At 39.8% G+C, this 12500-nt stretch overlaps 2 protein-coding genes across 3 annotated transcripts in view; one reads left to right on the forward strand and one right to left on the reverse strand.

The window, feature by feature from the left end:
- The window catches only part of LOC137996675 (intermembrane lipid transfer protein VPS13C-like), a 118813-nt gene extending 107155 nt beyond the window's left edge, over positions 1-11658 (forward strand). For both annotated transcript variants that reach the window (XM_068842198.1, XM_068842199.1), the window contains exons 104-115: positions 617-730; positions 1558-1633; positions 1788-1873; positions 2554-2631; positions 2720-2765; positions 3570-3693; positions 5786-5852; positions 6646-6696; positions 6796-6881; positions 7732-7864; positions 8731-8802; positions 10457-11658. In XM_068842198.1, coding sequence (XP_068698299.1) covers positions 617-730; positions 1558-1633; positions 1788-1873; positions 2554-2631; positions 2720-2765; positions 3570-3693; positions 5786-5852; positions 6646-6696; positions 6796-6881; positions 7732-7864; positions 8731-8802; positions 10457-10501 — 978 coding nt within the window. In that variant the 3' untranslated portion in view covers positions 10502-11658. The remainder of the gene's footprint in view (positions 1-616; positions 731-1557; positions 1634-1787; positions 1874-2553; positions 2632-2719; positions 2766-3569; positions 3694-5785; positions 5853-6645; positions 6697-6795; positions 6882-7731; positions 7865-8730; positions 8803-10456) is intronic.
- A 136-nt stretch (positions 11659-11794) lies between these two features.
- LOC137996678 (transmembrane protein 121B-like) overlaps positions 11795-12500 on the reverse strand; it is a 2581-nt gene continuing 1875 nt past the window's right edge. Inside the window, exon 1 of the mRNA XM_068842202.1 lies at positions 11795-12500. This exon is cut by the window's right edge and continues 1875 nt beyond it. The gene's annotated coding sequence lies outside the window, so the exon portion shown is untranslated.

Consider the following 12500-nt stretch of genomic DNA (forward strand, 5'->3'; position numbering starts at 1 on the left):
AAAATCATGGCTTGAGTTTTGTTTGGTATGATTTACTGTCAAATAATTGAAAAAAAAAAAAAAAACAGGTAGATAGTTTCTGAAGATCCGGATTAAAGGAAAGTTCTAATGCCATAGTGTTGGTAGCTGAGGTGTATGTTGTAGTGTCATCAGCATAGAGACACTGGGAGGCAATTCAAGTCATTGATAAATATGTTAAACAAGAGTGTTCCCAAGAGGCTACCTTGTGGAACTCCACTTAGGACGGGTGACCAGTCAGACAGAACCCCATTAACTTTAACTCTTTGTAGCGGACATTATTGTACGTATTAAAAAACAGTGGATTTTGTTTTAAACTCCACAATGCCGGAATGGGATTTCCTGAAACTGTTACAAATTATCCATTCATCCGTTTGAATAACTTGCGAATACAATCGTGCACTACAACCGTCTATTATCGCTGCGTGACACTTGGAATGTTTACGGGGGGCAGATGTATGTCGAGGCGGGGAGCCAAGAAGGCGAGACTGCTTTGTGCGCAACAGCAATCTTTTATGTGCGTCTTCGTTCATTTGCACGTGTCCGTCCACAGTCTTAACCTTGTGAGTCAACTGCATTGATTTAATATCTGTTGCAGGCTGTTCGCCAAGTCTATGTTCTTATATTTGGACTTGACGTCCTTGGTAATCCCTATGCACTGATTCATGGCATTGGTGAGGGTGTTAAGGATTTCTTCTATGAGCCTTACCAGGTATAATTTCACGATTTTCTGTGTTTGTTCGCATGGCATTTGACAATCCTGATATTCTAAAAACCAGTTCTTCATGCGTTCTAATTTTATTCCGTCCCTGAAGTTATTGAATTGTAAAGTACGTGTTGCGCAAAAGTTTGATTCTTCATTAACCTTTCACAACTTACTCGTTTAGGAGAAAAATAAAAGTGGTGATGTAAAAACATTCTTGTGAGTATCCTTTTACCGAAACAACAATAAGTCCTTAAAAGCGTCTAAGTCTGCTAATGTTTAGCGGAAGAGCTTCTAAATAGGTAATCGGAATTGAGTTAGGAGTTCTCCCATTTTTTCCCAATTTTTCTCAGCTTTTTTATACTTCAAAAAACCACATTCCTTCAGTGATAGTTCATTTATAGCTACTCTGTTACGAAAGGTCTTTCTTTGCTTTTTTTTGGCGTACTTTGGTTTTTCCCGCTCTGGTGTGATTTGACTAAATGTGTGTTGGTGCAGCTCTTGTGGTCGGCTTTATATACATTTACATGAATGTCGGATTATGTAGGCAGCGTGGCCGAATGCATAGGGTTCTTTCCTTGACATCTGGAGACTGATATCCCCGTTTCATCTCCCGTTCTGACCAAGTAAGTCGTTTTCTGAATCCGTGGTTCATCTTCTCGGCTGTGCTTGTAAATAGCATACTGATTTGTCTCAGGCAGTTGGGGTTCTTAAAAGTTGTTCTGTTCAGTTGTATCGTTAATATTTGTTTCAATGACCATGAAAAAAACCTCTATTGCGAGTGGTCAATTATTGAATTAATTTGATGGAGCTATAATGTACCCTTCTTTTTGTAGGGTATCATTGCAGGACCAGGCGAGTTTGCCGAAGGATTTGCCCGAGGTGTAAAGAGTTTGCTGGGTCATGTAATAGGTAAATCATCCTCTTTATACTTTAAGGGATATTGATGTTGACGAGCGTTTGCACTGGTTCTCAGTTTCTCGTTCAGTTTGCAAAATTGATATCGTTGTTGAGTGAAAATGTGCTTTCTCTTTTACCCTGTCAGTGATGTCTTTTTTCATTTCAGGGGGTACCGCTGGAGCTTTCTCCCGAATTACTGGTTCCTTGGGTCAGGCCGTGGCTACGCTTACCTTTGATTCAAATTTCCAGATGGTAAGTACCGCCTTCAACATTTGCTATCATGAACTAGAAAGCAGAACTGAGAAGGCCATGCGTTCGACGCCTGGTTGAAGAACTGGGATGTTTTCCGACAATGCTCGATTCAATATTGATTGTTGATAAATACATATAGTTTACGGCATTGGGCAAGGTTTGATCAAGGGTGGAAATAGTCTTTTGATGGTGAGTTAAAAATAGTGTTGTCATATCTTCGGTTAAACGAGTTTTTTTTTGTTTGCCTTTTTTGGCAAATGAAATAAACGCTACAGATAGAGACGTAACGGGCCCAGCAGAGCCAGTCCAAATTATGTTTCCTCTAAAGGATAAAAATATCAATTAATAATGCAGGGTATTTGAAGCCATTTTTTCTGGGACGTAGATGAATAAGCAATCAAAGAAAGTCGAACTCTGTGTGATATAGCACGCCGCATAGAAAAATAATCGATCTTGTTTGTTGTGCACTGAGATAACCAAAAGTCACCTAAATAACCATATTTGTCAGCATCGTGGCATGAAAACAAGCACGGTGACCCCCTCTTTTTATTACCTTTTTAACATCTCCTTGTACTGTAATGTCATCATACCGAGTTTCATCGGAAATCTATGACGGGTTCTTTTACCCGGGAATCACCTTAAATACAGGACTTAACCAACTGTTTCGTTTCTTTTTTTAGCGGAGGCGTTTGTGCATGCGCCAACACCCTCGCGGCATTGGGCAAGGTTTGATCAAGGGTGGAAATAGTCTTTTGATGGTGAGTTGAAAATAGTGTTGTCATATCTTCGGTTAAACGAGTGTTTTTTTGTTTGCCTTTAAGTTGTTGCTGTTATAATTTTTTTCAGGGTTTGTATTTTGGAGTGTCCGGGGTGGTAGTCAAACCTGTGGAAGGTACGTGAACATCCATATGCAGGGAAGGCGCAGTGGTGACAGCACTCGCCTCCCACCAATGTGGTCCTGGGGCCCGTTTCTCGAATGTCCCGAAAACGTTTCGGGCCCGAAAAGCCATTTGTGAAACTGTCAACCGCTTGTTTTGGAAAGCCGATCTTTTGACATTTTTTCAAGGTAACAAAAAGCAAAATGTCTGCGAAGTTTGACGATTTAAATCTTCTCCGTTCCTGCGATACACTGAGAATTGTGACACCCGAAAATGACCCGTAAAGTTTCGGGACTTTCGAGAAACGGGCCCCTGGTTCGATTCCCAGACTCAGCTTCATATGGGGGTTGAGTTTGTTGGTTTCTCTACTCTGCTCCGGGAGGTTTTTCTCTGGTTGCTCTGGTCTTTCCCCTTCCTAAAAAACAGTGTTTGAATTGAGTTAAATTGGATTTTCTTCTATGAATAGACCTAAGTCATAGTTAGAAAAAAAACTCTCATTGGTCAATAGCTGTGTTTAGATGAGAGTATGGAAACACGGCTGTGACATCACACAAATTTTAATTGGTTATGTGTTGTCGTACGCGCATTTTGATTGAACTGAAGTCAGTTCAGAAATTGCCTTTCGTCCCAGGTGGTGTACTGCTGCGATCAACAAGTTGTAGTCTCCCAGTAGAACACCGTGTAGAGTTTAAGGAAGATGAATTCCCGGCTCTCCCTCTCTCTCAGTCTTTGAGGTTTTCAATAAGATGAAAACTATGAAAACTACTGTGCTATCATTTGGCCTCAAAAACGTCTGTGGTTTCTTTTCCAATCACAAGGTGCTCGTTCTGACGGTGTGGAGGGTTTCTTCAAAGGAATTGGGAAAGGTCTACTTGGGGTGCTTACACATCCAGCCGGTGGTATCATTGACATGGTCAGTTTCACACTTGATGGCATCAGAAGGTGAGAACCGTTCGTTCTTGAGACGTGGACGGCAACCGGAAGTGAACATTTCGCATGCCAGGACAGTATTCTCTCCCAGATTCTTAAGCTAATCATTTGTAATGGAAAACGATAATTAGAATTACAAATGTGGTTGTGTGAAGACAAGTAAAAGCTGCTCACTTCCGGTTGGCGTCCGCGTCTGAAAAGGTCGCGTGCTTAAGCTCCCTGTAGACCTCTTTCGCTTGTGCGTTTTGTTTTCCCATTTCAGACCACGTGATGTTTTCAAGAGAATTTTCCTTTTGTTTTTTTCATAAGTTATTCGTACATAAGCACTTGCTCTGATAAGGCGACGTTTGAAAGGAACTTTTCTCCAGAGTAACATCACGTGGTCTGAAATGGGGAAACAAAATATACAAGCTAAAGAGGTCTGTTGATACACCAGTGCACGCATCCGAAAGACCCCTCTGTAAACTTAAATCACTTAATCGGGAGCACGATTGGCTCGGTGGTGAGGCCACTCGTCTTCCGCCATTGTGTGTAGATATTTTAAATAGAAAAGAAGACAAAATTACACATTATAAACAACCATAAAACACGGAATATGCACATGGAATCTTATAAAGAATGCAAAGCTGATAACAACAAATAGAATAAGGGTATACCAGGGAGAATGACAAAAGGTTATCGGAAGTTTAAACTGTTAGCTTTTGGACCAATGCAGTCTTTAAAATGTAGTCTTAGCTTCTTTTTATAGTTACAAATAATGAGGTCGTTGCGTAGAGTCAATAGATTTGATACCAGAGAAATTTTATGTAGGTTTTGAAAAATGTATGTGGAAAAATGTACCAGAAAAATGAATTTACTAATCTGCACAGAACAGTGTCAAAGAATAAACTGCCCTGGACTGTTTAACTCGCAGCACTTTTTTGAGAACGGATAGCTTGTAGTTACGTTTTTAAGTAACACGTACCAAAGCCGAAAATTTTCCGAGTTTCCCAAATTCATTGTGCATACATGAAACTATGCATAATTTTGCGATTCTGCTAGTCACGCCATATGTTATTTCGTACTTGTTCTGCGGCCATCCCAAAGTTTGTTTTCATAAGAATAGGACTCGTTTCCCAGCAGATTAGCATAAAAAACAGACAGGTTATTTGTGACAAACGCGCCATGAGGCCATACATTCTTTGAACATTTTCCTGTTTCTCAACCAAATTACAAAAACATTCCCTGACATGTCGAGCTCACAATTTCAGAGATAGTTGATTGTCAAAGGTATGCTTAACATGCAGTGCCGCTTTCTTGGAAAATTAACGAGAAACCAATGAGCTTCTGATCATGAGCCTAAATCTATAGTCAAAGATTGCCTACATAATCAAGGCATTTGTTTTTAAAAGGTCAACTACACCGCTTGTATGCAAAGCCCGGTGTCCCGGCAAATTTGGACCCCCCGGTACAAATCTGCTGACGGATTTGGACCCCCTGAGACTTAATCCGCTAACGGATTTAGTCCCCCTTCGCGGATTTGGACACCACCCCCCCTTCCCCCCCTCTTTACAGCTTATTGAACTGTTTATCGAGGTAGAGTTACAGTTTGGATTAGGAAAACTGACCGATACCATAAAGCATAAATCTTTGAGAAAGAGCCCAAATCAGTTAATTTTTCATTAAAGGTTGTTTAAAGCATTTGGGGCGGACTCCTTTCTGACAAAAGCTTAAATCACGCTCTAGGAACTCATGGAATTGTCGAGTTAATTTTTTAATAAGGAGAAAAAGCAAAGTCAGACTCAACCTTCAGTTAAAGTTGTTTAAAGCACGCGCTGTAGCGCTTTCACAAAGGAGGTGCCACTTTTTGAAGCATATGTAGCACCACTTGGTGGAAAACGCATTGTTAGTAGTTCACTTGACTACAGGGCTTCAGAAGATTTTTCCTTCTTTTTATGACCAAACTTTTCCGTCAACTAAACATGCAAAAGGAAATTATACTATCTAAATGCCGGTTAAAGCTACTTGTTTTATTTGCCTTTTAAACCGCTGTTATTGTGTTGGCTCCTAATCGTCCGTTACCAATGATTTACACTGAGTCAATGCTCCGCGTTACTTCTTGCAGATCTGCGGAACTCTCTGGTGAAGATATTGCAATTCGCAGACTTCCTCGCTTCACAGCACCAAATATGGTAAACACCGGGGTCGAGTTTCCTGAAGCGTGGTGTTGAGGCGCGGGCAAACGGTATCAACCCGCTTTTCTCCAACATCCGTTCGATTTTGTTTAGCGATGTTGAGCGATGTTGACTGCTTGAGTGGGCAAACGGTTTCAACACATCAACATTCGATTTAACAAAGCATCACGAGGGGCCTGGTGTTAAGTCCCGGGCTGCATTCACGGCATTACTATGGAAACGGAAATGGAACGTCATCGAGAAACCGATTACTGGGCGCGCGCATACCCAATAAAATCGAACGGATGTCGAAGGAAATTTTGCGTTTCCCTGGGCCTTAAGCGCAAACCATTGATTAAAGGAACACTGTCATGCTATTTTAGTACCAAACTGAAAATCGAACTAATTCCCTTGAATTTAAAAGACAATTTAACGTACAGACTATCTTTACCTGCTTTTGGCGGCGAATGGCCAGGAAAGAGTTGCGCTCAAACTTGACAGTTGGGTGAACGTTTTCAAGGTGTTGTATTGTACAAAGTCAATAGAATATATGTTGCCTCACCCAATTGTTGTACATTCCATTGGTTTGTGCGAGAAAATTTAAATGTAGAATCAGTTTTGTGAAAGGAATGGGTGATTCTTTCTCTGTGTCAAAATTGCACGATTAAGGTGCAGAATACGAAATGAGGTAAGGTTTGAATTGTGTCAGGAAGAATTTTTTGAGATCTGTTATTTGCTTTCACGTAAAAGAACCTGTTTGCTTGAACCTTCATTAATTATTAATGAGGTTTTTCTTGCATTTATTTTTAAGCCTCTCAAGCCGTTTTCAGAACATGATGCAGAAGGAAACGCAGTTCTTAAGGTGAGAGACTTCATTCCGCCCAATTCTATTTTTTAAATGGTTTCTATGTTCACTGCCTAAGAAGCTATAACCTTGATTTCCATTTTCCTTTATCGGCAGAGTTTGAATCACGTGGATGACGTCTATGTGGATCACGTGACCTTCACGAGTGAAGAATCCAGTTTTGTAGTCTTACTCACGGACAGGTAAATTAAATGGGTAAAGTATTCTCAACTCCGTAGACCATCCATTCTTAGTTTTCTCATTAAACCTATAGACCACCTTTACATTCTTTTGTATTTATGTTAACTAGACCTGCTACCCTCTTTTTGACACAAATATTCTTTTGAGATTTGCTCGTCGTAGCATGGCTAGAAAGGCTTATTAGCGTGAAAACAAAAGAATATTTCATTTGGCCGCCATTTTGAAAGAGTTCTATCGGCCAAGGTGACACTTGGGTTTTTATTTGTGTGGAAAAATGCAGTAACTATGGTACTAGGCCTTCAAAACGCGCTCTCGGACGCGTGGAAACACGCTTGACGACGTTTTTCGAGAAACGCCTTTAAAACGCGCTCGAGGACGCTTAAAAACACGTTTCACGACGTTTTTCGAGACCTAGCGCGATAAACCATATCGAGTCAAGAAGTGTTACTATAGTAAACTTTGCTTTCATCCTGCATCCGTTGCCAATGCGACATTAGGGAGCTTAAGCACGCGCGTTTTTGAGACGCGGACGGCAATCGGAAGTGAGCTGTTTTCCCTTTTAACTTGTCTTCACACAGCCACATTTACATTGCTAAGTATCTTTTCTCCGTTAGAGATGACTAGTGTAAAAATCTAGGAGACACCACTGCCCTGGCGCGAGAAATGTTCTCTACCGGTTGCCGTTCGCGTCTCAAAAACGTGCGTGCTCAAGGTCCCTATTAATCGTACATACATAAATAAAAGCCATAGCGACGTTAGTGCTATCGATTGTATCTCCTCGCTGGAATCAACCACTCCGAGGTATTTGTTGTTTTCAAGTTTGCTTGAATTTCTTGGTGTTTAAATTTGCAGGAGAATATTTAATCTTTATCAAAGTAAATTCTGGCTCGGATGGAAAATCCGATGGAACTGTCTGTACGAAGACATTGCTGGATTTCCCTTTTTGACAGCCAATGCACTGGTCATCCGACAAGAATGCAACAAGGCAAGTTGCTTTTGACTCGCTCCTTAAAAATTACGGAAGTTAGTAATAAATTAATTAGAATTTGTTTGGTGATATAGCACATTACACGAACAACGATTCATTTGATGACCTTCAAAGAACTTATAGGTTGAATGCCATGCCTTATCACACATGTTCTAGCAAGATATTATCCACCAAGAGCTATTCATAAGAGCAGCTTTATCTTGAAATTATGCGGAGGGCGTTCGTTTGCGGTGGCACAGCTCCATTTCTTTGGAACTCCTTGCCGGGCGATATAAAGAACTATACCGGCTTTGGTGAACAATTTTATTCGCAAGCTAAAGACTTTTCTCCTTTTCACAAGCTTTTGTTAAAATGAGTAATATTTAGGTATAGTGTAGAGTTGTTTTAGGGGTTTGAGGTAAAAGAATGCTTCCACAGACTTGAAGATGATTGTAGGTAGTCAAAACAAGAAATAAACTCTTCCCCCTGAATCCAAGTGACGTCACATGAAGAAAGGTGGTAGTGCGCATGCCTCAGGTCAGGCATCCAGGATAGTCCCGTATTGTATACTTGCTGTCAGCGACATCAAATACAATCAAATGATAGTTTTTGAGGGAAAACCGAAGAACTCGTAGAAACCTATCGGAGCAGAGCGGAGAACCAACAAATTCAACCCGCATAGGCATCGAATCCTGGAATCGACCCCATAACATCGGTAAAAGGTAAACACTCTCACTACAATGACTGCGTTAACCTTGTTCCCTTAAAAATATATGACCGCTAGTCATGGCAAGGAAATAGCAAACAACTGCCACAGGTGAATTCTAGTCTAGTTTAATTCAAACCTTGATCCAGCATCGACTCATTTCTGTGTTATTTAACAGGATGGTGGAGCAAGCATTGCACTTGCTGTTTCTGTCTACGAAATTGTCTCCAGTGATACGTCGGAACTCGAGGTTGGTCGTAAGGGATCATTTTATGGCTAAATGGCTAACTTAGATTGGGGAATTTCAGTTTCGATCGCACAATTCGGATCTTTGGTATTCCAATCGAAGCTTTAAATTTTGTCCACTGAGATCCGCAACGGGGAAGATTTACCCCGCTAAATTTTTTTTCACTTTTTTACCAAAACTCATCGACCGAAGATCTAAATCAGTTTAAGGGGAAAAAATAATCGAACACGCCCTATATTTTTGCTTTTAAGAGGCTTGTTATACTAGTAAGACGCTTATACAACGGCTTTCCTAAGTGAGTGAAGCGCGGCAAGCAAAAATGAACGTTTATAGCCATGAAGTGGTTGCGCGCAACAGTTCGTCTATAGAGGAGCAAACACGTATCGCAATTTGAACATAAATAGTTTGGTTAAGTATATTTTCCTGGTAAAATAAACATATCTTGTTCATTTTTGCGTCTGTCTTGAGCTTTTGATGATGATATTTAACATCGCGTTTGCGGCGAAAGGCAAAGAAGCTTCTTTGATTTTCATTAATTTCTAGCCTCTTTGCAGTACAGAGAAACTCCTCGAAAGGGAGATGTGAGTTATAAGAGAATTTTCATGCTTTTACGATAAGAAGCATCCTTCTGTTTGCCGCCGTTTGTCGTTTCACGTAAACGAAGTCTGTACGTTTCACGAGATACGTCAAGTATCATTTAACCTTGACTGCCAGGACTTATCGCGGTACCTCCTCACAATTTTAATGAGTTGTCAGTCAGACAGGAATTGACAACGACGAATGTTATCATCACGACTACCCAACAAAGAAATCCATGGTACTAGTTAGGAAAAGGAACGTTTCAATCGTGGCAATGAAAGGATTAACCCATGACAGAGTTGGCGAGAGGCATGGGTCTGTTTCTAATTTTACATCGTAACCCGGCTAAAGCAGCTTTTGTGAAGATTCCCCGGTACTGATGAGACTGTAGACTCTCTGGAAATTCGCTTTTTTACCAACCCATGGTATAGTTTATTTTGGAGGGTTCTTGGAATAAAGACAATTGCTGTCCAGTTAAGAGAATCATCGCAGAGTACCAAAAGTAAACACAACCTGTCACTTTCGGTTCGGTTGGTCCAAAGAACTGCTTGTTCCCCTAATTTACGAAGCTTTTTTGACACTTGAAAAGGGAAATGTCTACGCGAAAATAGTAAAATGTATATGCTCTTGAAGGAAAGGTTCATTTTTATAAACGAAGAATATTTGAGACAACAAGGGAAGTTGATGGACAACGTCCTTAATTCTTCCGGTTAGCACTCGTTGCTTTAAAACGCGATGGCTTAAGATCCCCAATGTGTCGCCGATGATTTACCCATGGCACCACAGGCGAAGGACCTTTGTCACCCACTTTCCTCAAATAATGATGATGATGATGATGATGATGATGATGATAATAATAATAATAATAATGCGTAGGTTTTTTAACGTTTCAGTGCTCCAGATCTGGCATACATCTTTACACTTACGTCAGATAACAGATATAAGGCTTATAGTTTGTTTATTATTAGCAGTTGTAAATTTAGGCTTAACGGTTTTGTGATTTGCTGCAGTTTTCGACTGGTTATGATTCATTCAGTTTCATTCGGTTTCATTCAGTTTCATTATTTTCGTTTTGCAGAGCCTGAAGTCAAAAATTGAGAACGCTTTGCATCACTACCGCTGACCAGGAGGGATAAAGCACGGGCATGACTGCTGGACTGGCAAGACTCAACATTTGAATTACTGTAGTGGTGTTTCAGATAGAGAGAATAATATACTAATTCCCTTTTTGATTTTCAAATTATTTAGTAGCTTGAGGTAAAGGGTATTTTTACATATCGTATAGTGCTTATACCTTAGACAAGAAACTCTGGGCCATTATTGAAGCGCGCTTGGGTAAAAATCCGCTTTTTGTGTTGAAAACGGCAAGCTCGTATCTCGAACAAAACGGCAATGGCTAGTCACGTGACTGGAGGATCCATGGTAATATATTTCAATTATGTAGTCTTCAAATTAGGTTCCATTTCCACCAACTGTATTATTTGATAATTACTTTCGTGGTATCTTTATTCAAAGAGCTTGAAGCGGATGGCATTACAAAAAAAATTAATAATAGTTAGGATAGTACTTTTTTTATTTTAGAGTTATTTTATATGCAAGTCGTTTAAGGAATCATATAAAACAGTTTCTTGCATACGTTGAATTAAGACACGTTAATGTGCAGCAGTGACAATTTTTGAGCGACACAATCTTAAAATCTCTGGATATGGAAGGCGGAGATTGTTTAGTATTACTTTCTGGGCCTTTCAGATCTTGTCAGGTTTTATTAGTACGATCGGTATAGTTCATTTAGATTTCGTTGATGTTGGAGTAGAATTCTTCATCAACATTTATGCAACTTAGCTTCAAGATTCAATTGTACAAAACGAGCTTTAGAAAAAAATCATCAGTTTTCAGGACGCTGGTTTACATTATATACCTTATTCCAAAATGGCCGGCATTTAAATATTCTTTTGTTTTTATTCAAATTAGCCCTTGATGCCTCGTTCTTAAGCTTAAAATTCAAAAGAATATTTTATCTTGAACGAGGCAACAAGGGCCAATTTGTATGCGTATAAATCAGCGGCCATTTTGGAATAAGGTGTATATTGTATTGTAATGAACTTCTAGTGTTTTCCCTTTTAATAAAACCAAAAAAGCAAAGTGAATGGTTTGCTTGTTATTAAACCGTATTAGCATTCAACTATTCACGCATTCAGTTGTGAGATTTCCCTTGCAGAAGGGAAAATAATCATTGAAAAAGGACTTTTTCATAGATGGCAATAAAGTATTGTCTACTTGAAAGTTTCTCATCTCTCTGCGGTCAACGTGATCAATAAATTCTCTTTTACTCTTCGCCGAAGATGTTAATCCTCTACATAGAGCATACATCCGCGTCTTTAACATTTCTTGAAACAAGTTAAAGTACTTAAGTTTGACTAATGTCAGAACTTAGGAACTTCTGCTGTGGGACCTTTTGTAGAGCACAAATATGTGTTTTTCACAGTTAAGAATTCCCGCCTTCAATCGATTAACCATGGCTTACTTTTCTTGGTGTCTTACGATGGTTTTGGTAGCGGTATGAAGACTTTCTTTCCTGGTTCCTGCAACTCTTTGAGAGATTTCGGCAATTTATGGTCATTTATCTGGATACTGTGAGTCCGATTTACATCAACAGTGTTAAGTACTAACCATTCTACCTCCTTTTTAGAAACCAATTCCACAGACTTTTTTTTCTTCTTTCCTTCACTATCGCTTTAATACCTCACTCCTACATTTCATTTCAGTACATCGAAATGTTTGTCTGAGTCTACCCGGGGGGCTCGTGTGACAAAGTCTATTTTTAGTAATAGTGCAAAGCGCTGTTGGCAACAGGACTTCGTGTCGTCTAATTTGGTCTCTAATCATACTTGTGATTAAAGAAATCGGACTCCCGCTACGCGGTCGACCGATTTTGTTAATCACTCGTATGATTACAGACCAAATTGGACTCCAATCAGTTCTGTTACCATTATAAATCAACCCATAACAAGAAATCGTGTTCTCGTCACCTGGTATAGTTGGCCAAAAATCCAGTATACCACTTTTTAAACTGACCTAAAATTTCTCGCACTGCATATTGTGTTGCTGCAATAAGCGCTTTT

The sequence above is a fragment of the Montipora foliosa genome, chromosome 3 (genome assembly GCF_036669935.1).
Source record: "Montipora foliosa isolate CH-2021 chromosome 3, ASM3666993v2, whole genome shotgun sequence".
NCBI lineage: Eukaryota > Metazoa > Cnidaria > Anthozoa > Scleractinia > Acroporidae > Montipora > Montipora foliosa.